The 27,384-nt window shown below is 48.4% G+C and overlaps 1 protein-coding gene across 1 annotated transcript; it reads left to right on the top strand.

The window, feature by feature from the left end:
• Window positions 1-25,663, top strand: LOC119114491 (atrial natriuretic peptide receptor 1-like). The gene is made up of 9 exons (XM_037238601.1): window positions 1-40; window positions 2,309-2,437; window positions 3,202-3,331; window positions 4,762-4,974; window positions 8,586-8,709; window positions 22,275-22,409; window positions 23,635-23,718; window positions 24,090-24,181; window positions 25,361-25,663. The coding sequence occupies exons 2-9, from the start codon at window positions 2,388-2,390 to the stop codon at window positions 25,499-25,501; spliced, it is 969 nt and encodes a 322-aa protein (XP_037094496.1). The 5' UTR covers window positions 1-40; window positions 2,309-2,387; the 3' UTR covers window positions 25,502-25,663.
• Window positions 25,664-27,384: the final 1,721 nt, after the last annotated feature.

Genomic DNA, 27,384 nt, shown 5'->3' with positions numbered 1-27,384 from the left:
TCTTCGACAGCTTCGAGGGGTACAACAGCTACATCCGACTGTAAGCCCATCAGCAGTGATGATATGCATGAGTGTTACCTGCTGATAGAGTCGTCGTGTTTTTTACATGTTTTTCCTGAACACATTTTTGGATATGGCGTGGTGATTATACAAATATCAAATCAAAATTCCTTCGCACTTCCTACAGGCTATGTGCAATGTAACATAATGCATCAAAATGCTTAATCAGATCAATCCTGTTAGGTTTTGCGTAAAGGCGCAAACACATGCACACGTGCACATGATATATGTGGGCATCTGAGGTTCCGTAACTGTGCACATTCTTCACTAGGACGCAGTCGGGGTACGTTCTTTTACACGCGCCTTACTGGGGAGTTTTTTTATTTCCTCTTCCTTCGTCACTGCGCTGATTCAGACAGCGACCAACTCATTACTTTTACCGAGCAAAATAAGCGTGTTGTGCGATTGCTGACCTCCCACCTTTAACGCCTCGTTATTCGGCGACAACTTCCAAACAAACCATCTGATATATATATATATATATATATATATATATAAATTTTTGCACCGGAATTTTCTGACCATAGGTGTATTGAAGGGTGCAGGGAGGGCACGTGCCCCAGCCACCCTTATCAAAGTCCTACCTGGATGTGCATGTGACTCAATGTCGACCTTAAAAATCAAGTAGACATATAGGGCAAGGTCATTGAAAACATGCGATGTGGGTACACATCAAGGAATGCATTTCGTGCGCCTCCGGGTTCTAAGTTAGGTTTTGATCCTCGCCCTAACAGGGGGTAGGGTCGATCTGATCCCGCCTAATAGGGGGTAGGGTCGATCCGATCCCGCCTTATAGGGTGTAGGGTCGATTCGGTCCCGCCTTATAGGAGGTAGGGTCGGTCCGATCACGCGATATCCTACGGGGCATCCATTCTGCGGGTCTTGGGACCAAAAAAGTTCCGCTATGATTTCTCGTTTCGGGGCAGCGGCGGTTTTTGAGGGACACTGAACGGCGACCTGCGCCCGGCGTAGGTGGGGGCAGCTACCGACGATGCCACGGAACGCACGCGGAGAGCCGGCATCGTTACATTAGCACGCGCCCGGGTGGCCGGCTGGGTACCTTTCGCTCGGGTGGGGGTCAATTTGGCCCACTTCTGAGATCTCGGAACCTAAGAGAGCTAAAGGCACCAGAGTCACAGCGTGTGTTGACCTTAACGTGAGCTCATTTGTGTCAAAATTTAGGGCTTCTAGGTCGTAACCTTTGGGTCAAATAAGGTCAAACAAAGTCAAATTTCAGGTTGGTGCCAAAAGTGCCCCCAAAATCTTGCTACCTCCCCTAACCAAAATGTCACTGGTGCTCATTTAAGGTTAATGACCTTGTTTGACCTTTTGAAGTTCATGGTGACAGGAAGTATACTAGACAGCCTTGAGTTTTGCATCTGAATAAGCGTTAAATATTAGCTAGACAGCGTGCTCTTAAAAACAAAATATTGACCTGGGACATTTCAGGTCGTTTACTGCTCCTGAATTCAAAGAATCCATATAATATGCATCATGCGGTTCCTGTTATCAATAAATTCGCAATGAGCACCAAAAACTATCTCATCTATTAAGCTCCAGAGTAATAAAACGGGTTGGTTTTCATCGGGGCTGGCTATGTCCTGTATGAAAATTCATTATGCTAAAGCGGCGAGATCAAGGCCTTTCTGGCTAATATCAAGCAAAAGATAATGTTAGATATCAAGCAAGCAATAGTTATCTTCTTGTGGCAAGGGTATCTTAATTAAGCTATTTACGGCTTCAACTAACCGTAAAAATAGTTCGAAGAGTTAAATGTTCAAAGAACTGATCGGAAGAAGTAAAAACGTAAAAGTGTCTTTAAGAGTATCGGCAGGCTAGTTTTTACTCATCACGCAGTCAGGCCTGCTACCGTTGCGATGAAGTAGTACTGAAGTGGTCCGACTAGTTTGCTGAGGATTTCTGTAGGTACAAAATAGAACAAAGCATCACAAAGTTAAGGCTTTTAGTTACAAAATATAAGGTTAATTACAAAGTACGTTTACTTTTGAAAGTTTCGGAATCGCCGTATTCTTTTTAGAAATAATGACCGCTTTAAGCATTAACAATCCATGCCGATGTGTCCATGTCGACTCAATCGAAATAAGTGCTTACCAAACTACTGGGAACAGCCATATTAAGCGTGGCAATTTTCAAGCCGCAGGTTGATAATAACTAGTTTTATTGTGATAGGACGGCGAGTATTTTTGCCTTTTGTTGTTGTTCCTTATAGGTGGCTTTAACCTTGCAGACGTGAGAAGATACTCACCAACGAGCCAAGAAATGGGTCTCCAGAATTCGCCATTGAGTTCTTCGTCAATGGAACTACAATGGCAGATCTTCTGCGAGATGTCCAGGTGGAGCTTAGGAACATGATCACGTGAGTCTAGTTAAGCGTTCAGATGTGCTCAGAGACATCAATACGCGATTCTACTCTTGAACTCATATGAAGCTCAGGAACCTGCTTTCAAGCTGAGGCATCACCATGCTACGCTCTTATGCTTAAGACCAAGATTTGTTGCCACGCAAAACACATTTCAGTCGAATGCCGTGTGCTTGGTCCTGTCTCTTCAATGCTCGATTGTGTACCTCCTCATTCCAAGCCCTCTCAAAATTTTTTGCCAATAGACTACGGCACACTGGCACTGCATTTGAGGCAAACGCGCCTCTATGTTAGCAAACGCCTGAGTTCGTCCGGGGTTGGGCGGGTTTCACCTATTGGTGCTTCTGTTATGGCAATTTGTTGGAGCGTTGCATTATGGCATAGGGCAGCGAGCAAAACTGGTAATATTTCAGGTTATCCGAATGTGCTGTGGCTGCAAAAATTACTCTTCTGAACCAGAGCTTTCTGTTCATACTTATGGAAGATAATCTGGAAGGCCTAACCGGTTGTAGATGCATTGATTTGCTTCACCCTTTTCAATGCTTATTTTCTTGTGGCAAAGTTATCCTAACTAAGTTATTCACCAAATAGTCTAAGTAATTCCCCTTCGCGTACGGGAACTAAATTGAGTGGAAAACAATGCTAGGATGAAACTGTTACCATCATTGGAAAACGTCTGATGCAGAATTGGCAGTACCAAGACGCGTAATGGTGGCCTATCTTACTTGCGGTATTGTAACGTTGTAACACTGATCCTGCAGGACAAACGTGAAGGACCAGGTGTCGAGAGCGTATGGCCAGCAACTGGTGGCAATCATGCTGCTAGTTTTGGTGCTTATTGTCTCGCCGATCATCATTCTGCTCGTGCGCAAAATTGCCTTGACCATGCAGGTAAGTTGCGCAAGTACTGGTTCACTACAGAATGCTCATTAAAGCTCACGTAGAAGCATAGAAAGTTGCGATATATGCCGATTGAACCCTTGCCCCGACTCCTTCTTTATCCTAGCCCAGACTAATAGGGTGGGGGGCCGATGCCATCCCCTCACCGTTTTCAACCTAACAAAGAAAGAGCCTCGCGAAAAAGCGGTGCATTGATCTCAAGGAGACCTTACGATCGTTCTTAAGCTTGATGTTTCTAAAAAAATTATTATCATTATGTCGTCCGGAGGAAAATTTTCCTAAGCTTTGCACTATTTCAGCTTTACGTGCCATTATTTTTGAAATCATGCCACCTAGAAGCACGCAACTTGCACAGACATGTTCCTTGCTTACTTCTGAGCACATTTTGTACCCTGTTTTATATGTTTCGAACAGCTATTTTAATGCAGGGCTCCGTTTCTGTGACAGTGTCGGTCCGTCGCCCCCGATCGGCGCATTCATCGGCCGCCGCCCGCCGCACGCGCCAGCCGTGGATCGTCGTGTAGTGTCCCTAAAAACCGTCGGCATTCGGAAACCAGACATGCTAGAGTCGGAGTCACGTTTTACATGTAAAAACATACTCTAGGAACGTCTGAATTTGGGCGCGTTTACACCAAATGTTGGAGAAATATCCTCAGAAAATCTTAGGGGGTGGGAGGGGGGGGGGGGAGGCTCGAGATTGTTCAATCCTTACGCGGTGATATATTTGCATCGTTTTATCTAATATTCGTTGCTATGAAAAACCCAGTGGAACTGCCGCAGAGTATACGTTGGGCTGCATTTATTGGTGCTGAAATGCTGTTTTACAATGCCAGTTTTTACATTTCCAGGAATCATGACGTTGGTAAAAGTCAAATAAAAAAGATCGGTTCCTTCTTCACAGCAAGGCGTTTGCCAATTGCTCAGTATCACGTCGTTGAGCCGTTTTTTGATGACAATCGGCTTACCCTTAAAAGATGGTGCAAATCCTTGGAGAAAATGAAAAACTGCAATCTGGGCGACTTTACATTCCTTTGCTTACGCTGTCGATGTGCAGCGGTATTGCATAGTGCAGCTATGGTACGTCATGCTGTTTGACACCTGCTCCCAAGTTAGCAAAACCACGTCTGGTTCGGTCCATGCTCAGATTGCACTTTCATCAAAGACTCTCTTTTGTCCATTGTATCAGTCAGTTGTATTGGCTATTTGAAGTTTACATGTAGCGTGCAACATAGGAGACTATTGGGCTCATGAAAAATAATCGCCCATCTATGTCAGCTGAGATGCTTTTAGCACCACCTTTACGCGGAGTTAAACTATATTGACGCCTAAGCAAACTAGTACAATCCTTTTAACCGGGCTGAGTTTCATGCATTTCTTCCCGCCTGCAAACCTACAACCTCACGTCAATGGCTTTCCCTCAGAATTTCACCGAGATGGTGGCAGCTAAAACCATGGAGATTTCGCGAGAGAAAAAGAAGGCGGACCGCTTGCTGTACCAGATGCTGCCGGAGCCGATCGCCAGGCAGCTGAAGGGAAAAGGACAGGTACCTGCCGAGTCCTTCGAATCTGTCACCGTCTACTTCAGCGACATCGTGGGCTTTACCAAAATCTCGTCACAGAGCTCTCCCATGCAGGTGAGTAGCGGTGCGCTCGCGTTATGACTGAAGTACGTTGAAACGGGCGTGAGCATAAATCGGGTGGAGCGAGCTCTGAGATTTCATTGTTCAATTAGTTCAAAGCAGATCCTTTTCAGATACAGTTCAGTACACGTAAGTTTCCACTGTTTTCTGTATGCACGTTAGCATTGCCCCCCCCCCCCCCCTCCCCCGACGACAGCAGAAATCCGATGTGTTTCATTTAATTCCCATCATTTGAGAAGGTCGACCAAACCAAGACTATAGAAACAATAGGACCAAAGAACCTACAGAAACAATTGGCACAAAAGGACCGAAGACCGAACCACTTGAAGTTATGGCTACAGGTAATGAGGATGAAACGTGCTTAGTCGTCCTTAGATTCTCTGCACTTCAACCACTTTTATCAGATCGAGTCGATTTTGAAGCTCTAATAAAAGCATGTGTTCTGACGCACATGACGACAGAATGATTTGATCTCAACAGCTTTGTGTGCTACGAAATGTAAAACATTTCAGATGCCCTTAAATGTCCGCCACAGATCACATTTTTTCCGGGATCTCGTGGAGCCTTGTCGCAAGTAATGGCCTCTCAGGGCATCTTTGGCCTTAAAATGGTCATGAGTGAGCATTTGTAGTGCTCAGAGACTAAGATGAACAGATGGTAAGATACCAAAAGGAGATGGTAAGATGGCTGTGGCCGGGGCAGTCGGCCTGCTCTTGGCTGTGGGCCGGAGCAGTCGGCCTGCTCTTGGCTGTGGCGGGGGCAGTCGGCCTGCTCTTGGCTGTGGCCGGAGCAGTCGGCCTGCTCTTGGCTCGGGGGGGGGGGGCAGTCGGCCTGCTCTTGGCTGTGGCCGGGGCAGTCGCCTGCTCTTGGCTGGGTGGAGGGGCAGTCGGCCTGCTCTGCTCGGGGGGGGGGGGGAGGCGGCCTGCTCTCGGCTGTGGGGGGCAGTCGGCCTGCTCTTGGCTGTGGCGGGGGCAGTCGGGCCTGCTCTTGGTGTGGGGGGGCAGTCGGCCTGCTCTTGGCTCGGGGGGGAGGAGTCGGCCTGCCCCTGGCTGTGGCCGGGGCAGTCGGCCTGCTCTGGCTGTAGCCGGGGCAGTCGGCTGCTCTTGGCTCGGGGGGGGGGGCAGTCGGCCTGCTCTTGGCTGTGGGGGGCAGTCGGCCTGCTCTTGGCTCGGGGGGAGAGGAGTCGGCCTGCCCCTGGCTGTGGCCGGGGCAGTCGGCCTCGCTGGCTGTAGCCGGGGCAGTCGGTCTCTGCTCGGGGGGGGGGGGGGGGCAGTCGGCCTGCTCTTGGCTGTGGCGGGGGCAGTCGGCCTGCTCTTGGCTCGGGGGGAGAGGAGTCGGCCTGCCCCTGGCTGTGGCCGGGGCAGTCGGCCTGCCCCTGACTGTGGCCGGGGCAGTCGGCCTGCTCCTGGCTGTAGCCGGGGCAGTCGGTCTGCTCTCGGCTGTGGTCGGGACAGTCGGCCTGCTCCTGGCTGCGGCACACCTGGCGCTGGCCCAGCTGCTAGGTGCTGGGACGGCTAGCAAGCCACGGACAATAGCTGTCCCACGGGAGGCTGCATTCGTTCTGTTCGCCTGTCGTTGGATGGCTACAAACAACGAGCAATCTCAAGACACTGACAAAATGATCACCGGCGAAATAGTGTGCGACGGTTGTTCCAGGAAACCGTTATCGAGCACCGTTTAAAAAAAAAACTAAAATTAGATGGCGTGCCACTGAAATTTCACTGGGTGTTCACTTCACGCTTTCTTTCCTTTCTTCCAGAATGCAAACGCTAGTTGATGGGACATGAGTGGGTTCCCATTGTTGCACGTATGGCCACAGGACACCCTGCCAAGGTCGTCGATGTCATGAATACGCCGCTGAGGGTAGGCAAGCACAGCTAGTGAGTGACAAACGACAAGCATCGCTTTTCTCATAGCCAATGGTTAGAAACGTCTAGCTGGTGGTGCGTCGGGAAAGGTATGCGTATAAGCGTTGAAAGTGAAATTCTACTAAGACTAAACCGGTGAAAAATTTAAGAGTTTGTCTGTTTTAAGATTATCTCTGTTTTAGTTCCAAGTAATAGACTACAGGCATTGCCATGAGGATCCAGCCATCTGAGCCTTTCACAACGACGAGTAAGCCACAAATGATTCAAGAAACACTTGTCATAGTGTGTCGAGCGATGGTGAGCACATATAGGAATATGGCCGTCCGCCGCCGACACCGCCAACACCGGACCGATCCGAGGCTGCCGAGCCACCGCCTGGCATGGCGCCGCTTCCCGTAGGTCACTGGTCAAGTGAGCCGGCCGCTGCCCCGCTGTTCCCCATATGGTGCGAACCACGCGGTCGCCCGCTCGTCATGCGCCGCTTTCCGGCTCACCTCTGCTACAGCCCAGCCGCGGCGACGCCCGCCGGAGCACTGTCCAGATTAGACCAGTTGGCGCCGGCGGTAATGATCCCGTAACGAGGCTAGTGCCGTTACGTAATATTAACGCACGCTACCTAGGTGCGGCCCAATGGTACACCAGCCATAAAGGTGACAACCTGCCCTGGAGAACACCAACTTGATTCATGCCCAAACGATTCGTGTATATATATATATATATATATATATATATATATATATATATATTAAAGGAATGATGCTGTCCATGTATAAACCACATAACAGGACAGTTAAGTTTTTTGATTGTTGAACACAACAGGCGTATACACAGCGTGAAACGCCCGTGCTAATGACCTGACCGTTTTTACTCTTGTTGCCCATATCATCGTCCAGATCGCACCTGTCCCTGCTCATTTACTAGGCCCACTGCAAAACTTGAGATGCTAAGCATATTGGACTGATCGACCACATTTTCCTACACTGACTACGCTTTCGTGTAGCCGTAGTGCTAATGGCTTGATTACTATCATAATCGCGCGCGACATTTCCACACTCAAGCGTTTTATGGTCTCGCAATGTAATTTCTCCGAGTTACAGGACTCGGCTCCGCCTCACTCAATAACTCCAAGTAATATTCCGTGGTTCCCGCCCGTCCTGCCAGACTGTGGGGCAAGGCAACACCATATAGTCCCAGCAGCTGAGTGCGTCGTAAAGCCTCTATGACAACGAGAACCCGAATACATAAAAGTGTTTGGCAATAAAACTGTAGAAACGGAAGGGAGCAAAATGGGTTTACATAGTGCAGCCATAAATGTCTTACTGACATTGATTTATCAATGTGTCATTTAGACCCAGTTATCTATCACAAACCGGTTTAACAAAATCACTTAGGTCAGCTATTGTAAGCTGACCCTACATGGCCCGTGCTATGGGCATGACATCATACGCTATAAGTATGGCGGACCCCGACTAACAGTTGAATTTCTCGATGATTTACATAAAAGAGATTCGGAACAAGAGACTGTAAACTGCTGCATGAGGCAGACATGTACGCGCAAAGCCTTGCCACCTTAAGGCAGCAGCCCAGATCAGTAGGGCGAATACGATAAATATACAACCGGCTGGATGATGTTGACGTGAACCACCCGAAAATAAATGTATGGTCGTGTGGCACATCAACGCGGATCAGCAGCGGCTGCGGAAGTAGACCCTGACATCATCGTCTTCTCCGTTTCAGGTTGTGACGTTTCTTAACGTGCTGTACAAGCTGTTTGACAGCCGGATAGATCGGTACGATGTCTACAAGGTCGAGACTATAGGCGACGCATACATGTGCGTCTCGGGACTACCTAGTCGAAACGGTACGCTCATTGTGGCCGCATTCCGACTTCGGTCTTCAGTTCCCCGAATCGGAAGTTGCAATCACGGCATTTTACGGTGATGGTATTCAGTGATTCGGTATCCATAGAAGTGTATGTGCACGTGCGGATACCCGCACGCACGCATACATGCATGCATGTCCCCACGCACGCGCGCACGCACGCACGCTTGCTCGCACGCACGCAGATTTTGTGGTGTCAGAGATGAGTGAACTATCTCACCCAGAGTCACGGTGAAGGGGACAGCTCCATTATGCCCTGAAGTGCATTATGGTGGGCTAGCACCGCGTCACTTTGCTAAATTGGCTGTTGTCTACTCTTCGCCGCGATGAGGCGAGGCACGGAGCTAGCCTTACTTCGCTGGTGTAGCTCCGCGCGACCCAGTGCACTTGCAGGATTTGCGCATTTAGGAGGCATCATCTTAGTGTGGAATGCCCCCCTCCCCCTTCCCCCTCCCTTCCCCGCCGCCGCGGGGAGACGCAGCTGTCCCCACAGACTTACGCCATACTCGAGATGCCCGCACCCGTCTATTGTGTTCTGGACTGATCAAGAGGCTACTCGCGCCAGTTTGCCAGGATAAAAAGAGAGCGCCAGGGGGATTAGTACGTAGCAGACACTCGACATGGTGAGCAGGAAGTTCCAGGACGGTGGGAAATGTATAGCAGATGAAGCTGTGTTTTCGTGTGAGCTCCTGTGCTTTTAAGGACGACTGGCTGATGTCGGGCGTATCACAACGGGAAAAATAACCGCGTTGAAAGAATTCGACATTCCTTGCAGGCATTTGAGCCAAGATTTGGCTCCTGAAAGGAATGCTCCACATATGAAGATATTGAGGCAAGCATCAGATGTGTCAACAAAAGCTCACGTTTTACTATCGGTACACTTTTAAGTGGAAGAGACTGCTCTAGACAACACCATTTTTCTTTTTAGTTAATATGCTGCTCAATACATCATTGTTCGCTTGCGCGATGAAGCGCTTGCATGGCGTTGAGGTGCTGCCAAACTAGCCGTGCGAAATGACCACCATGGCGTTCATGTGCAGTGCTTAACTCGCCGAGAGATGGCAGTGTCGGTCATGGAAGTGTTCGCTGAGCCAAATATCGTTATATGCTCGTGTTCTGGCCGCTTCTTGGGATGCTCTTGCAAATTTCTCATTGAGTTTAGGATGTTTGCTTGTATTTACATGCTCGCTTATGGCGCTATTTCTGATTTATTCAATTACATGTCTTATATTATTAAACACTAGCAATCACGTCCAAGTGTTCACATTGTGTAGCGCATGCAGTTGCGTGGGCTCGGCCAGACCCCTCGGGCAGACTCACAGGCTTTCGTCAGTCGATTCGGTGGCCGAAGACCTATCTGACACGACCTCAGCAAGTGGTTTGCTCCTTTTAACGGCTCTCAGCCAAGGAGTCTTTTTTCGCACCGTCGGTTCCGTCACTTTTCCGTTCTCGCTAGCTTCAAACACACCTTTTCGCTTAGTTTTTGTTCTCTTCTCGCTCCCCTAATATGGGGAAGCGAACCAAACGTGAGAAGGGTGATGCTGACACTGACTCGAACTCGGGCCTCTGACCTCGACAATGCCCTGGACGTAGACGATGGAAGTGTCGCCAGCCCCGCTTTTGCTGCCACTTCAACCTGATGGCCCTCGCGCGCCCCAGGCCATGGCCGTTCGTACGCACACTTCCACCCGCGGTGGGTGGACAACAGGCTTCGTCTCCGTCCAACGCCCCCAGTTCCGACCCTCGCTCGTCTTTGACCACTCCGGTGCCCCGCTCGCCCTGATGCTGACCCTCGCTCGACAACGACCAGTGTTCGCCAGCCCTCTGAGCCAATCCTGGATCCTCTCGGATCGTACGTTGTCGTCCAACCTTGTGACGAAAATGTGTCGTTTCGAAAGATCAACGTTTTTTGGCCATCAAAGCAAATCAAAGCTATCTGCGGTCCGTGCGAACTCAGATTGAAGCGCCAGCAAACGGATCACTCATCATCAAAACAACCACTCGCGCGCAAACCAAGGCCCCTACTCAAAACAGCTGAATTTTGCGGCAAACAAGTCAAAGTCTCGCTGCACCATGCCAGAAAGCACCAGTAAGGGCACCATCTTCGCGCCTGAGCTCCGCTTCATGACGGAGGACGAGATCCTAGCGGAGCTCAGAGATGAGCAAGTTTGCCATGTCCGTCGGCTGACGACTTTCAGAGATGGTCAGCGTCACGACACCAGCCTGCTTGTTATCACCTTTGGTACCACCCGACTTCCAGATTCGCTCACCGCTGGTTACCTTCGTTATAAAGTAAGAGTATTCATTCCAAATCCACTCAGGTGTTTTAAATGTCAACGGTTCGGACACGGCAGCAAGTACTGCAAACAGAGTGCCAGATGCTTGAAGTGCGGCGAGACTCCTCACGAGGGATCTGCCTGCACATCACCCCAGAAATGCCTGAGCTGTGGAAGTGCTGATCACGCCGCCAACTCTTCTCAGTGTCCCACGTGGAAAAAAGAAAAAGAAATTTGTTCTGAAAAGGACAAAGACAGGTGTGTCGTACCCCGAAGCACGGCGCACCGTTGAAACTAAAATGTCGTCGCAGCCCAGCAAAACATATGCCCAAGTAGCAAAAGCCACGATGGCCACATGTGCAACACAGACCGACCCTATCACCCATCTGCCTCCTCTGAAACTTCTCAACCCTCGCCCCTCGGTTTCAGTTGAGTTTAACTACGCAGACCCAGACGAAAAATGCCGTTGAGTCGCCCTGGCTGGACGTTCGGATGCCCAGGCGCCGTGCACCCCTGTCCCCAGGTCGGCCGGCGTTCCAGCCCGCCGGCTGTGAGTGATTCACGCGCGGGTCAGGCCGTCCGGCGTTCTAGCCCCCCGGCTATGAACAGTCGGCGGCCCGGACCCTCTGGCCACCACACAAACATCACCTCCCCTTCCCCCACCACAACACCTGTCGAAACACGCCCGAACGAAGACCGCCGGTCCCGTCCACCGGTGAGGGTGGCGATGGGACGGCCTAGGTCTGTTTCGTTCGGGTGATTCCCATCAACCGGTGGGAATGGATCCCTTCATCACTAAATGTCTTTCATCTTACAGTGGAATTGTCGCGGTCTCATTTCAAAATGGTCCGAAATGAAAGCACTTTTTGCCGTACTAACTCCAATCATTATTGCCGTACAGGAAACATGGTTTCGTCCCACCGACACATATAACTTTAAAATGCCAAATTACTCGTTATATCGCTATGACACGATGGACGGTGAGCGTCGCCAAGGTGGGGTGGCGCTGTACATCAGTCAAAAATTAACACACACGCCACTCACTCTTAACACACCTCTTCAGGCTGTTGCAAGTTCAGTTCGACTGCATGGCCGTACCATCGATATATGCTCAATATACATTACACCAAATTATAATAATACGGAGCTCTTACGGCAACTTGACCAACTCGTTGCTCAATTTCAAAACCCTTTTCTCATCCTCGGCGATCTCAACGCTCACAGTCCAGCTTGGAGTAACGGCACCCAAGCCGTTAATCGCCGAGGACATTTGGTTGAAGATTTTATTGATACACACAACTTAGTCCTGTTAAACAAAGGCAATAATACTTATCACCACTTACCCACTGGTACAGAAACAGCCATCGACCTGTCGCTGTGCTCTCCCTCAATAGCAACGTACTTTGATTGGACTGTTGAGGGAGATATACACGACAGCGACCATTTTCCAATTAAACTTTACACCACTTTTGACGCAACCGCTGACGAAGTTTTGCGATCCATACCCCGCTGGAATTTACGAAAAGCAGACTGGGCCAAATTTCAAGAACTTTGTTTATGTGAACCGTGACTGTTATGAATCACCAGAGCAGGGTGTTGGCCTTATTACACATATTATTCATGCTGCAGCGAACGCGACAATTCCACTAACTAAAACGCCATCACGACGCATTCCAGTACCATAGTGGATGACCGAAGTTAAGAATGCTATTGCACGTCGGAAACGTGCTTTCCGCTGCTTTCGTCGCCACCATGATGTACCTCATCTTCTTGCCCGAAATTATGAGCGTGCTCGAACCAGACGAATTATAAGGAGTGCCAAACGTCATTCTTGGCAAACACACATCCCAGCAGTTCACTGCTGCTGCTCCCCTAAGCCAACCACTGGTTTGAGCACTTTCCGGAAAACGCACTTCTATTTCATTGTCCACTTTACGCATTAACAACGACATCATTTCGGCAACACCTCTTATCATCAATGCTCTTGCTGAAAGTATTTCTCAGTGTAGCTCATCCGGAAATTACCGACCAGGATTCGTAGCAACTTCGCAAGCCCGTTTTCGTTTACATCCTGATTGTTTTGCTTCCGATAATACCAAAGACTACAATTTACTATTTTCGTCCCCGGAACTGCGAAAGGCTATAAAATCCGCAGGCGACACCTCGGTTGGTCATCATCGATTACACCATTCTTTCTACGTAGTTTTTCAGGAGATATTCTTCATGTTATTTTGTCAGTTTTTAACGATTTGTGGTCAACCCGCGCCTTTCCTGACTCTGAATAATGGTGTCTTTCCTGGAAAGACACCATTATTATTCCGCTTCCAAAGCCAGGAAAGACACCAAAGACCCATCAAATTATCGTCCCATTGCCCTTACCAGCTGTCTAGGAAAACTTTTTGAGCGGATGGTGGTGAAGCGAATCTCTTGGATTGTAGAACGAGACTGCCTGCTTACAAAAAATCAATGTGGTTTCCGACACAATCGTAGCACAATAGACCATGTCATCAGACTTGAAACTGACATCACACGTTCCTATAAACATCGACACAACACAACTGCTGTATTCCTGGATATTAGCCGGGCCTACGACATGGTCTTTAAACCTGCACTAATTTTCAAGCTCCATCAGTTAGGGTTTAAAGGCCATTTGGCACATTATCTTATTGGGTTTCTTTCCGGCATCAGACCATTTCGTGTGAGATGCAGATCCGCCGTTTCCGAAACTCACCATCTAGAGAACGGCCTCCCACAAGGGAGCTGTATCTCACCGATTCTTTTTAATTTTATGATAAACGATTTATTTGACTCATTACCATCGGGTATTTCCTCTTCACTTTTTGCGGATGATAGCGCCATCTGGTGCTCAGACACTGAATATGACCATTCGCTGCCACGGCTCCAAGTCGCCCTAAACAAGGTGCAGCAGTGGTCAGAGCGATACGGGTTCCGCTTCTCCGCTCCCAAATCTGCAGTTATGATTTTCGGCAAAAATATGCGTGGTACTCCCAATTTTCGGCTTCGACTAGATGGACACCACATTCCTTTCGATTCGTCTTTCACATTTCTTGGCATCGTACTTGACTCCAGATTATCGATGCGACAGCACGTGGAGCATGTTCGCTCCAAATGCCTAAAAAGACTAAATTTATTTAGATGCATTTCCGGGTCAACATACGGTGCCGACCGCCAATCGTTATTACGCCTTTACAGATCCTTAGTTCTTCCCATCATTGAATATGGCTCCGTGGTATATGCAGGAGGCAGCCAACACACTCTCAAACCACTATCCACCATACAAATATGTTTTTGCGAGTTGCCCAAGGAGCTCTGCGTACTTCCCCCAATTTCAGCGCTTGAAGTGGACGCGCATGTTATGCCTCTTGCCCTCCGACGAATGGAACACACATTGAGATACATCACAAAAGTGCGACAAAATCCCAGTCACCCAGCATTTAAATCCATACATGTCTTACCTCACATTCACCATAACTACGTAGGACCGGCAGAACGTCGCTCAGGACTTACAATAGCATCTCGAACCACTATCTACTGTACCACTCTTCAGTTTACTTTGCCACCTTCTTCCATGCCACCTGCTTTAATAGAACCACCATGGCAGTTAACCCCTCGGAAAGTTATGCTTCTTTTTGATGATCCCAAACGCATTTTCACAACAAGTTATGTTCAACAAACATTTAATCGTCTAATTTTCAACAATCAAAATAGCAGCTTTATTTACACCGATGGCTCCAAGGCCAATAACCACACCGGATGTGCAGTTATTTGCACTGAACATTGCCATAAAAACTGTCGGTTACCGGATGGCACCTCAGTATATTTGGCTGAATTATTTGCTCTTTTCCTTGCATTGCAACACATTCAACAACACACCCACAAAACGAACACAATAGTGATTTGTTCGGATTCAAAGACAGCTGTAGTTACATATACTTAAGTCAACCTCGTCCTCACTGTCAGCCGTGCGATCATCCACTTTCGGTTAAACATATTGTTATTGAGTGCACAAAATATCAACAGCACCGCAAAGATATGCAGGCTTTCTGTCGTAACCAAAATATCGAGTTTTCTTTAAAAAACGTCCTTGGCGATGACCATCCTGAACTGCTTAACATTGTCTTTAACTTTCTCAGACTTGCCGGCTTGCTTCAAGCTTTGTAAATGTCAATAAACGTACACTTTTCTTCACATACATAATTACAACCAATTTAAATAACATCATCCAGGCGTGAAATGGTCTGAACAGGCCGAAACGCCTCAAACAAATAAATGAAATGAAAAGCGGGCTCCATCCGCCGCTCTCATCATGTGGGTTGCTTGACCCGGCACCCCCCACGCCGCCTGACTTGTCCGGGGCCGCCCGCGTGCGTCAGGCACAGGTGGGCTGCGGGCCCCCTGGGAGGCGAAGCTCGACCGGCCACCCAGCGCACGTGCGCGGTTGTGAGGTTGGAGGTTGGAGGTTGGTGCGCCAGGCGCATACATGTCTGCCCCACCGTTATCTGCTGTCGTTCGTCCCGTAGCCCTGGAATGACCATTTCTGGTAAAAGGGCTCGAATCCGAGCACCAAACCATGGTTTCCTTCGAGCGACCCTCATTGGCATAGCTTTTTATTGGCATTGGTAAGTTTCACGTTGGCATAGCTCCTTTGTCTAAATCGTGTTTCAAGCTTCAGCAGTATTCTACAAGCATTTTGACACGCTGTTGTGTCAAAAACGCAAGGCAAATAGAGCGTATTTATTTCAAAGTGGTGGGCAGAGCCAAATCAAAATTATGAGCTAGTCAGAAGGATTTCGAGTAAACTGATATTACTCATCTGATGCTGATATTACTGATATACTGATATCACGCATGCGTCCAATGTGACAATAAATGAGAAATGCAACAAGGTGGGATGCTCTTTTGAACTAGGAGCTCTGATCAAGCCCGCGCGCTCTTGCTTGGACGTTTTAGAAGAAGCGATAGCGTACAACTTGCCTACAACAAAATAATGGCGCTGTACAATCGCCACGATTCGCCTAGCTGAGCGCAGCCGCGCTGCTGCGGGATGTACCGCAGAGCCAGTTAGCGTTCCACTTAACTTTGCAAAGGTACCGGAGTGTCCTTTCGACCGCTTCGCTTCACAACGCCATTCTCGTGCAATTCGCACAAGCACCAGCGCTCGATGGCTCCTGGGAGTTAAAGGTCTGGGCTAGAGCTTGTTATAATCCGCTGTTCCAGTCGCAATCCCCCCCGACAGCCGTCGCTCCGCCTCACATGTTACGAATCCTCGCTAGGCTGCGCGTCTCCCGGCCGTCCGCCGGCCCAACTGGCCGGTCACGTGATCGCCCGCCTGGGGCGTACGCAGAGGCGTACTGTGCTCGGGTCACCGGGCGGGTAAGAGTACATCGCACACAGCCGGCCACGCAGAGACGTACTGTGCTCGGGTCACCGGGCGGGTAAGAGCACATCGCACACAGCCGGCCACGCAGAGACGTACTGTGCTCGGGTCACCGGGCGGGAAAGAGCACACCGCACACAGCCGGCCACGCAGAGACGTACTGTGCTCGGGTCACCGGGCGGGTAACAGCACAGCGCACACAGCCGGTGGCTAAGCAACAGTGGAGTGTTAGCTTTTCTTGAAGCACGAAGCGTTGCATTAATGACATTTCCTTTACGCAGGACGAGTGGAGGAACAAAGCTGCTCTAACAGGCAGTTTCCAGGACCTTTCCAGAGAAAAGCGCTTTACTAGTGGTTGAAGTTCCTTGCGCTGTTCGATGTTTTACGTCTGACATGATGTTTCTTATACGGCCATAGTCAAATTCCTGTAACGTCATTGTGTGAACCATTGTGCAAAACGCATCAGCTGAATCGTTGCATCAATGTAAATTAGAAGCCATTGCATTTGTAGCTTGGCAGAAGAACTTATTGGTGTTATAGCTTGTGGACTGCTTGAACGAGATTCTCAACGTGCAGTGGGCGCCTTGTTTCGCAAGCGGTTCGATTGGCAACATTTCCAGAATGCCGAAGTTAAAGCACTGATTTTTCCCAGTTGAAAGACTTTACAAGACGGCACAAAAAAATCCCATTCGCATATATTACAGCAGGTCGGTCCATGTTCTCCTCTGGCCGGCCGCCGCGGGTACCGGTCCGGCGGCGCGATCCGATAGCTCGAGCGTACATGCACGGCCCGAGGCCTCAGGGGTCATATATGGCGCTGATCAACGCCACCAATGTGGCGCTTCGGCTGGTGAACACCGGCTGTAGCCATTCTGCGATAGTCCCCGACGCCGAATCCTTCTTCGCATTTCAGCGATGTTACCAGCTGCTGGTATTCAACCGGTTGTCCGTATTTATGAGCAATTTTTAACAAACAACAACGGCAATATATAAGCACCTCTCAATGCAGTCTAGGCAGAATTATGCTACGTGGGAAATTTACCCCGCGTTAGCCACATGTTGTAACCCACTCGCGAGCCTGCGCGCAAACATTCTAGAGGATCACATCATCTCGGATACACATCTTGCCTTAACATTCTCTACAGCAGTACCAACGCCATCTCCAATGACTCATGCTGGTCTTGCGTCATCTCACCTGTTCCGTGAAAGGTGAGATGCAGGACGTAGCTCATACAAACCATTACGTGCCTAGCCCCTGCCTCATTCCGACTCGAAGGTGGCGACTGAATGATTACTAACATGAGGCCAATATCGGTTGTAATGAATCCAGCTCATCTTATATTTGCAACGGCATTCGTTGGCCACAGGAATTATACGATTTGGTTGAATTCACTCTGCGAAGTCAGTCTCTCTTTTCATTTCCTCCTTTATTGTATCAGCGGGAACTTACCTGGGCACACGAGATAGCAAGTGCAGCACACGCGTAAATCGGGTGATGTTAGCTTTTAAATGTGCAGTGTTATTTGTTAATTATCAAAATACTCCAATTTGCCTTATTTGCTGGGTTGTTCGTTTTGGTGTCGACCAACCCAAGGAATGCAATCCAAGAGCTGTATGACTTACCACCGTGCATGTAAGTGCAAACGAGAGCTTAATATAAATTGCACTGTCGATGGTAGGACACTTCATTGTCAATAAGCTAACGATGTTCTGTTTGTGATACTTACCTGTTTCGGGCATCGTAATGTAAAGAGAAAGAGAGGGGAGAAAGAGAGAGAGAGGGGGGAGAAAGAGAGTGAGAGAGAGAGAAAGAGAGAGAGAGAGAGAAAGAGAGAGAGAGAGAGAGAGAGAGAGAGAGAGAGAGAGAGAGAGAGAGAGAGAGAGAGAGAGAGAGAGGAGAGAGAGAGAGAGAGAGAGAGAGAGAGAGAGAGAGAGAGAGAGAGAGAGAGAGAGAGAGAGAGAGAGAGAGAGAGAGAGAGAGAGAGAGAGAGAGAGAGAGAGCGAGAGAGAGAGAGAGAGAGAGAGAGAGAGAGAGAGAGAGAGAGAGAGAGAGAGAGAGAGAGGAGAGAGAGAGAGAGAGAGAGGAGAGAGAGAGAGAGAGAGAGAGAGAGAGAGAGAGAGAGAGAGAGAGAGAGAGAAGTTACAAAAACGAATTTATTACTCACTTGTAAAAACTAGCAATCTAAGCGTAAGGACAAATCCGCAGGTTGCAATTTTGCGAATCAGGTTTGATGGCGTCAGAGCTTTACTACGACACGGTTTACGACGGGATTGAATTTATAATTTCATATTCCACACGAATTTGACGGACCGAAAGCGACAAAGAGACAACAGTCAGGAAAGGGTCCTTTAAATACCGAATTGAGGCTGAAAGCAAGAAAAGAGACAAAACGATAAATGACACCACTTTGAATACTATACAAGGACAACATGGGCTACAAATTTAAATCATACAAATCTCTCACTGAACAATTTTTTTCAGCAAAATCAATAGCAACTTCAGATGGATTCCATCAAGTAGCCTGGACGTTTGAAACACCATACTTTAAACCCCGCCCCTACAAAGGGTCAAGGCCATCCTCCTCCCCGCGAGGTTTTCCTAGAACAATTTTAAAGACTTTTGAGCACGGTACCGTTTTGCTTCTGGGTTAATGCGATTTATACCTGGTGTGAAAGCTAGAAGCTCATGATGTGAACAGATTATATCTATGACGTTTTTCTCGAGGTCACTTTGATTTCATTGCACTCAAAAGCGACCAATAACGTGTTCTTGTTTATTGCAGGAATTGCTCTGTGCCCAACTTGCATGGACTGCTTCCATAAATTTGATCATGCTTAAGCACATTAATATCGTTCTGGCTGTTTTTGAAAGGTCGGTTCATCCAAGTTCAAGCTAAGTCAAAACTTAACTTCCGTGACGTGACTTCCTCTTTTCAATGCAATGCAATTTGTTACTTGTTATCACATATGTTACAGATTTGAAAGGCTTTCTCATGCCTTTTCCCCCATTAACTTAGCTAGCTTACTTTTTTACAGCCGGACGGTCCAGCACGACAGTCGCATGCGCCCTTTGGCCTGACATGATATCGTAGGTCATCTTTGATGTCTACTAGCGCCCATGTCATAAGGCTTATTAAGAGCTATTCAACGACGTAGTGGCAATTCTGCATTTTCGTAGCATGTTTGGTTCTTACGGTAATAGGAGACGTCTTCAAAGTGCTTATTCGACCACTCTGACTTGATCTGAATTTCCAAAGATCACGCTCATCGCCGTTCAGCCACATCTATCTGATGCAGTTTTGCGAGAGCTTCACAATGTCGTTTTCCGTGTGGCTCTAGCTCGCTGAGCTTTTTTTAGATTGATAGGACCTCTTGAGGTCCATCATCATGGAGTAAATTTGACGAAACATATTTCCGGGACGAGGATTAATTCCTGTTAAGGTGGCTGAAATGCCCAGAAGCTAGCAATCTTGCATTAATAATGCATAAATCATATTCATTCTGATCTTGCCAGCAATGTTGCTTGAGTCAAGGGCGATATAGTACAATCATTACGTGTCTGATGTAGATCGCCCCGCATACTGCAAACCGCAGAGAGAGTGCTCCGCATTTGTATGTGTTTTGAACCGATGCAACTGCTTTTTAAATGATAAAGTGCAGTGCATAGCCGTGCCATCTTTCATGCTTAAGACTTCCTTGTTTTTTTAGCTTGTTGCCTGCAAACTTGTGCAGACTATTCCAAGGTCACCTAGGCATGTACGACGCCATGGAAACGTCACGCGAAGTCTCCGCCTCAATAGCTATGTAGTTCTCAAGATTAACAAAAATATGATCAGCGAATTATTCGTGTTTGCCGCATGTCAGCACGATGCATGACACCAACGAACATCCTCTGACCTTCATCTTGTTGTATCCGTTGAGCACAAGTTTCGGACACGAGTAGTGTTTTGTGCTGCATATTATAGGAATTTGGGCATCGGTCCTTGTCATGACGGAAATACGTGACTGCCTTATATACGTGAAAAATAGTGAAATACTGTCTACGCGGATGCCAGTAAAAATATAGCGTCATGGACAGGTACACAACACCACTAGAAATTGCCAAAACACAAGCACATAGCGATATTGGGGTTCAACAAACACGCAGTAACAAACGCCATCACCTCCCGTCCGGTTAAGTACTACAGTGAGTCAGCCCATCTACGGTAGTGGCAATTCTGGCGCAGCCAGTGTGGCAGCGGCTCTGGCGTCACAAAGACGTTCCATGACGTAATCAAGTGGTGATGTGCTGAGGAACATATCTAATAGGTAGTGAACGTTTGTCATCTAGAGCAGTCCTTTGCACACTAAATAATCCAAAAGTTGTAAAGGAGCTTATTGTATCATGTTTAATGGGTGCCCGAATATCTTCAAACGTGAGTCTTCTTTTTAAAGTCATAGGGTGGATTAGTAAACAGTTATATCGTTCTGGATGCTGTCCCGCCGGGTTTGCATGGTGCTTGCACAAATTGTAGTTCAACAAAGCAGTTCCGAAACATTGATTTCCTTGCAATTCTTTGGAAGGTCAAAGACCCGTACTTTGCAAGGCTTTAGCTTAACTTATCTCAGCACCAAATCTGTAAGATCCCTTTGCACCGGACGTCTGGACGGTTAAGTAAACTCTGAGTGAGCGCTCGATAACATTTATGTTCTAACACATATAATCCAAACCATTTGATCGGATGAATTTCTGGGCCAGCGTTCGTGTTAGCAGCGTTTTTTGGTAATAGCTTAACGTGCTGGCATGCGCAGCAGGGTCCTTTTTTGCGCTCTTTTACAGGAATTGCAGGAGTTACCGACTGCAGGCCAGCCTAGTCGGGTACAAACAGCGAGCGCCTAAAGTGACTTTAGCTCACCATGCCACAGGGGGGGGGGGGGGGGGCAGGGGTGCTGAAGCCGGACGCTCTAACCAACCAAAGCCAACTTCGGTATCGCGCCAGGCTGAAATGGGGACGAACGGAGCCTCCCCAAACGTTCCGTGTGATGTGTGACACGTAACGTTATAGCCAACATGCCTATAACGGAGTACATGGTTTATCCCCCAATGCTCGTAAGATGTGATCACCGTCAGGATTCATCGCTTTTGTGGTCTCTGATTTTGGCGCTACTTTCATATAATACTAAACATGCAGCCAGATTTTCGAAAGGTAAGCAAAGTTCAACCATACGATGGCTGCCATGCTTGCCTTCTCATAACCCTATTGGTGCCAGCTCATGCAGCTGAAGATCTTTCCAAGGCATGCCAACCGGAAACAGTGCATATATAGGCCTTTCCACAGCGAACTGTGCCATTTCCAATCATCTCGCCAGCAGTGCTTTCATCCGCCGTCACTGCAGTGTGATGCGCTGCGCCCACCGGCGCTTCGCTCTGCGCGCGAGAGCTGGTCAGCTGGTGCCGGTAGCCTCCTGCCCGGATCGCTGACCTGGCTCGGGTCGGGAGGCGCTGAAGGCCTGCCGAGCGCTGGTCCGGATGCGGCCGCAGCCAGGTCCGGCACAGGGAGGAATCTCGTTGACCTGGCTTGGGTCGGGAGGCGCTGAAGGCCTGCCGAGCCCGAGGCGGCTGGTCCGGATGCGGCCGCAGCCAGGTCCGGCACAGCGAGGAACCTATCTGCCTCCCTGTACCGGACGCTCACGCCTCCGAAGGTTGTGTAAGCTGCACCGTAGCGTGTGTCTCGCCGGGAGAGCTGTTAGGCTCACTTAGCGAGCATCCGGTGGTCTCCTGGCCTCGGCAGTGCACACGGCGTGCCGAGGCTTGGGGTGCGGTCGGGCAGCGTGAAGCCGATTACAAACGCAGTTAAGGTAACCAGAACCGCCCGCACGCCACAACTGCAGGTGATCAGCATGCGAGTGAAGTGGCTGACATGTCGCTCGACCTGCTGCAAGGCATCCAGAAGTTCGAGGTGCCGCACATCAAAGGCCAGCTGGTGCAGATACGGATCGGCCTCAACACGGGGCCGTGCGTGGCAGGTACGTCTGGCGTGGCGCGGTGACACTGTCGAGGGGTGCGCACCCCCAAACAGGCATCGACGAGCTTGCATATGTATAAAAATATATATACATACATATATGCATGTATATGTATATATATACATATATATATATATATATATATATATATATATATATGTGTGTGTGTGTGTGTGTGTGTGTGTGTGTGTGTGTGTGTGTGTGTGTGTGTGTGTGTGTGTGTGTGTGTGTGTGTGTGTGTGTGTGTGTGTGTGTGTGTGTGTGTGTGTGTGTGTGTGTGTGTGTGTGTGTGTGTGTGTGTGTGTGTGTGTGGTGTGTGTGTGTGGTGTGTGTGTGTGTGTGTGTGTGTGTGTGTGTGTGTGTGTGTGTGTGTGTGTGTGTGTGTGTGTGTGTGTGTGTGTGTGTGTGTGTGTGTGTGTGTATGTATGTATATAACTACTATTTTTCCATGAGATGTCAGCGTTACGTTTTTGTTAGGAATGAATTAACCGTTCTTGAAAATTGGTCATGTGGTTAGGTTACACTTGTTAGCTACCCTTGCAGTACATCACAAGGGATTTTTATTTCGTTGTGAAGTCAGCAGTGTTCCACAAGTGCTTCGGGATGCAAAGACGTTTCTTTGAATTTTCACCGCAGCTTGCTTAGTTAACTCTCAAGAACAGAAATAACGGACTTGTCTCACTTGCATCTTAAAAGCTTTTTACAAATGGGTGCCCTATCGATGCGGCGGAGCAGTCAGAGTTCATTTCCCCTCAAGCTGGAAAATATTGGACGTGAAGTCTTTGATGCCTGCTGTAGGACCGAAGGAATACGCCGATGGACCCATACGTCCTACTCTTCGATGAACATGGTGTCAGTGCTGCAACCTGACTGCAGCGTAACTCTGAGACTAACTCTGAGGCTAACTCTGAGGCTAACTCTTCGGCACAAATTTGGTCAAATGTCACCGCTGATCCACTCAGCCCATATTAATGCATTATGGTGGCCTCGTGGGGTATGTGTTACTTCAGCTGCAGGTGGTTTTGTTCGATATAGACGGAGGTGGTTAATGAGCTGACAGTTTGATGCGTGTCATGTCGTGGCCTGAATGGCATGTCAGGAATGCACTGACCCAGTCCCTGAGCCTCTGGCTGAGCGTTTTCCGTCCTGTCTTGGCGTCCAACGCTGCCGACTCCGCGCCTGGGCTCCCTCTGCCTCTGACCGTGCTGCCGGTGACCTCCGACAGGTGTGGTGGGCACCAAGATGCCTCGTTACTGCCTGTTTGGTGACACCATCAACGTGGCATCGCGCATGGAGTCGACCGGACTTCGTGAGTTGACAAGACGTTCATCGTGGTGTCCTTGGTTTAGCGCCAGGTTGACGACTTGGCCTTTTTCTGCACGGGTTGAGTTGGGTTATGTTGTTGCGATGTTTCTATGCGAATGTGGAAGAAGTGCGCGTTGAGTAAGGAGCTTCACGGAATGCTAACTTGCGTCTGTTTCGACTCTTTGACATGTAGTAATTATATGCTGTATTTGGAAAATGTACTACATATTGCAGATGACTTGTGTCGCGATGCTTAACTGACGCAAACGCCAGTGCACTCTATTTCTCATAAAGGTACTCATTTTCCAGACGCATTACTCATTGGAAGCGTGCCCAGCGTCTGAATGCACTGTCGGGACACTTTCCATTTTCCAGCACAAATGGTGCACGTCAGCGACACCACGCACGAGCTCCTGGCCAAGACTGGCGGATATAAGCTTGAATTTAGAGAGGATGTCGAAATCAAGGTGAGCTCTCCCTTTCGGTTCGGTACGATTCCCAGCACACGGGCTTGCGGCAGTGTGATATAGTCATGACAGGGCAGCACCGATTACCACACACGGAAACTCGTTTTTGGGCGCAGGATGCATTGGCACTCAGCATGCTTTTCAGCAGACTTGCCCACAGATTTTAAAAGACTTGAAAGACTTTCCAGAAGTGGTCGCCAGTGGCTTGTGCTAGACAAAACTCAATATTTGAACACGGATGTGAGGGCAGGTACTATATCTCGGCCACTGACACGCACGTTAATCTCAGACTTGCTCTGTTACATGTATTGCGACAAAGCCCTTCAAACATGACGGGTAAAGGAAATTCGTGATGATTTTCTACGGAAAAGATGGATTGAAAAGCTGCTTGATGGAAGATATGGGTTGAAAAGCTCCTTGACGGAAGAGATGGGTTGGAATAGCTTTTTGATGGAAGAGATGCCTGCGAACCACTCAAGTTCTGTCATAAGAATATGATCACTGAGCGTAGGAACAAGCCAGTTAAGATTTATGTGCTTTCATTTGGAGGACCCCCTGTGAGTGCTAGCGCGTTGAACTTAAAAGGGGTAGGGTCTACCGGCGGAAGTGCTTTTGACCTATTGTGTGCTAGGTGATTTAAATATATCCCAAAATGAAAACAAATGCGACATACGGACGATTTCACCACATCCATTTTACATGTCATCTATTGATCGTTTTCTATTTTCGTAAGCTGTTAGGTGTATTTGCGAGGAAAATTATTTACATAGATAAGACAGTAGTAATAGCCTCATTCACTTCTGTTATTGTTTCGATAAAGGCACGTTGCCGAAATATCAGCACCCCTATATCTCCATTCTCCTGGTTTTTCTCCGAGGAGTGAGACTATACTACTGTCTTATTTATAGAATTACCTGCAGCAGTGAAGGCAGTAGAAATGTTTGGTTTCTTGTGCAAGGAAAAATGTCACGTCAGTTGTGCCACATGAAGATGAAAAACAGGGTGGTGCAAATATCGCATCCAGTTCCTAGCATTTTACGTCAAGCATACCAATGAGGTACGGTGTCCCTTTGGCGGAGGAAAAACGTGGGATTAGCATCTCGGGTGCTCCCCAGAAAAGAAGACATGGCCGAGACGTGTGTGCGGATGGCTTCCATCACAAGGCAGCTCTGTTTGCAGGGAAAGGGCTCAATGCCCACTTACTGGCTGCTGGAGAAGGTGGGAGGCATCAGCCGCGCGTTGGAGATCAACACCCCAGGCTTCTTTGACGCCAACCAGCTGCCTGAGTTCATGAACCGTGACCTCTACAATCAGGATTAAGCCAGCCTGCAAGTCTGATGAACAGGGAATTTCATACGCTGAGCAAAGATGGGGCGACGATTAACACGGTGGTATGATGGAGACGTTTGCCCCTCGATCTTGCTGATACAAAGAGAGGCACCAAACTCTAAGTCCGGTGGTGACGCCACGGTTTGATGTGCAGGTCGCGACCAACACTCGTACCTGTCCAGAGTGTAACACGCTGTAGATGTTTAAGGAAGCTTGGGACCACTTGTTTAAGATGAGGTGCTAGTCACGTGACTCATAGTACCCATATGTGTATTGGAGTGTTTTGCAACCATCATGATCTGCAGTGAGATAGTCTGTTTACAGCCTCGTGGAGTTGCTTGCTGACCGGTGGACTTATTCCACATGCCGAACCAACTACCTGCAGTTACTGCATGAGAAAACTTTGCTTCCAAACAATTTGTGCGAGACGGAGGAAACTGATCTATAGTCCACGCCACGGACTTCACTCAGTCTTTTCTTTCGTAAAACACCCGTGGATATTGCGGCTGCTCAGGCAGCAGCTAAGGAGGCGCGGTGCAATCCGACATCACATGCAATATCAGAGTCCATGTCGCGTGGTTCATTTGACCTAAGTAATCCCCAGGTTTTCGGCATAGCAATGGCTACATTCACATTACGAACAAAAGAGGCCAGTTCTCAGTGCCCCAGGGGATCACTTAGAGCTCACACGGAAACTTAGATTATTCGCGTATGCTTCATTGTGCGACACACGCCATGGGCATCTCTTTCGAGCGGAGCCCTGATGGCTTCCTTTTAACAACAACCACTGTGGCAGAAGTGGGGAAAATCATTTAGGCACGGGCGCAAAAATCGGTCTGTGCAAGAGCACTCTACCTTAAAAGAATTCACGACGATTTTGTACAAGTTGAGGAAAGTAATGCTACTCCAGAGTGTTGCAAGATGTTGAGGTGTACATAAATATCCTCGGAATATTTCCATACATGCGCATTTGCTTAAACATGGAACCAGTCCGTGTGACTAAGGGTACGCATTTTTGCAAACGAATATTTTGCGACCGACATGGCCGCCTATAGGATATCGACATGACCGCCTATAGGACAGTCCATGTCCGTAGTCGTGGTCGTGTCCGTAGGCCAGTTCACACCTTCCGGATTGGCTGAAGAATCCGTCGCGAATTCTGCTGTTAGTCTATTGATGTGGGCTAGAAGTGTCATTTTAAGCCTGCAGACCTGCCAAGCGCGAGTAAACGGACCTGAAGTGGTGCCTCTTCTGTTCGCAAAACTTGGCGACCGCAGAGCCGATCGCTGATTTTGCGGATCTCATTTGCTGCGGAGTAGAGATATCTCTTCGAGCTCTTTTTTAGCCGCGTTTTACGGGTCTGCGGACATACATGTGGCGCATCTAGTTAGCAAAAACTGACGGCTGCAGAATCTACTGCAGATTTCGCAGCCAAGCAACACGATGTAAATGGTGATGAAGTCCATGGCTCGTAGCACGTGCGCTCCAGAGCTTTTGACTTTGAACGATTGCTGACATTTGGCTGGACTCTGCTGAAGTCAAATGCATTCCACGAGTAAAGAAGCATTCCAAGGTGTCGATAGGCACACACACACACACATACAGAGATAAATAAATAAATAAATAAATATGTATATATATATATATATATATATATATATATGTATATATATATATATATATGCAGATCATGTGCATCAATATAAACAGCCTCATCTGGCTTGGCAGGTTTAACAGCAACTGTATTGTTTAATATTATTTTTAGCAGCAGATGCATTCGCAACTGAGTCGCGGCGTCTCGCAGTTATCACGGTTTTCATTTTGACAAAGACGATGACAAGGAGAGAATGCGGGGAGGCTAAGACATGACACGT

This window comes from Pollicipes pollicipes, unplaced genomic scaffold, assembly GCF_011947565.3.
Source record: "Pollicipes pollicipes isolate AB1234 unplaced genomic scaffold, Ppol_2.1 Scaffold_821;HRSCAF=944_pilon_pilon_pilon, whole genome shotgun sequence".
Taxonomy (NCBI): Eukaryota; Metazoa; Arthropoda; class Thecostraca; order Pollicipedomorpha; family Pollicipedidae; genus Pollicipes; species Pollicipes pollicipes.
The sequence above is the reverse complement of the archived record's forward strand: the minus strand, read 5'-3'. Positions and strand labels throughout refer to the sequence as shown.

Bases quoted from the DNA above. Each gene is read 5' to 3' on its own strand.
- LOC119114491 (XM_037238601.1), top strand. From the start codon at position 2,388: ATGGCAGATCTTCTGCGAGATGTCCAGGTGGAGCTTAGGAACATGATC. The intron at 22,410-23,634 runs GTACGTCTGGCG...GACCTCCGACAG, and splicing joins CACGGGGCCGTGCGTGGCAG to GTGTGGTGGGCACCAAGATG. The intron at 24,182-25,360 runs GTGAGCTCTCCC...CTCTGTTTGCAG, and splicing joins GAGAGGATGTCGAAATCAAG to GGAAAGGGCTCAATGCCCAC.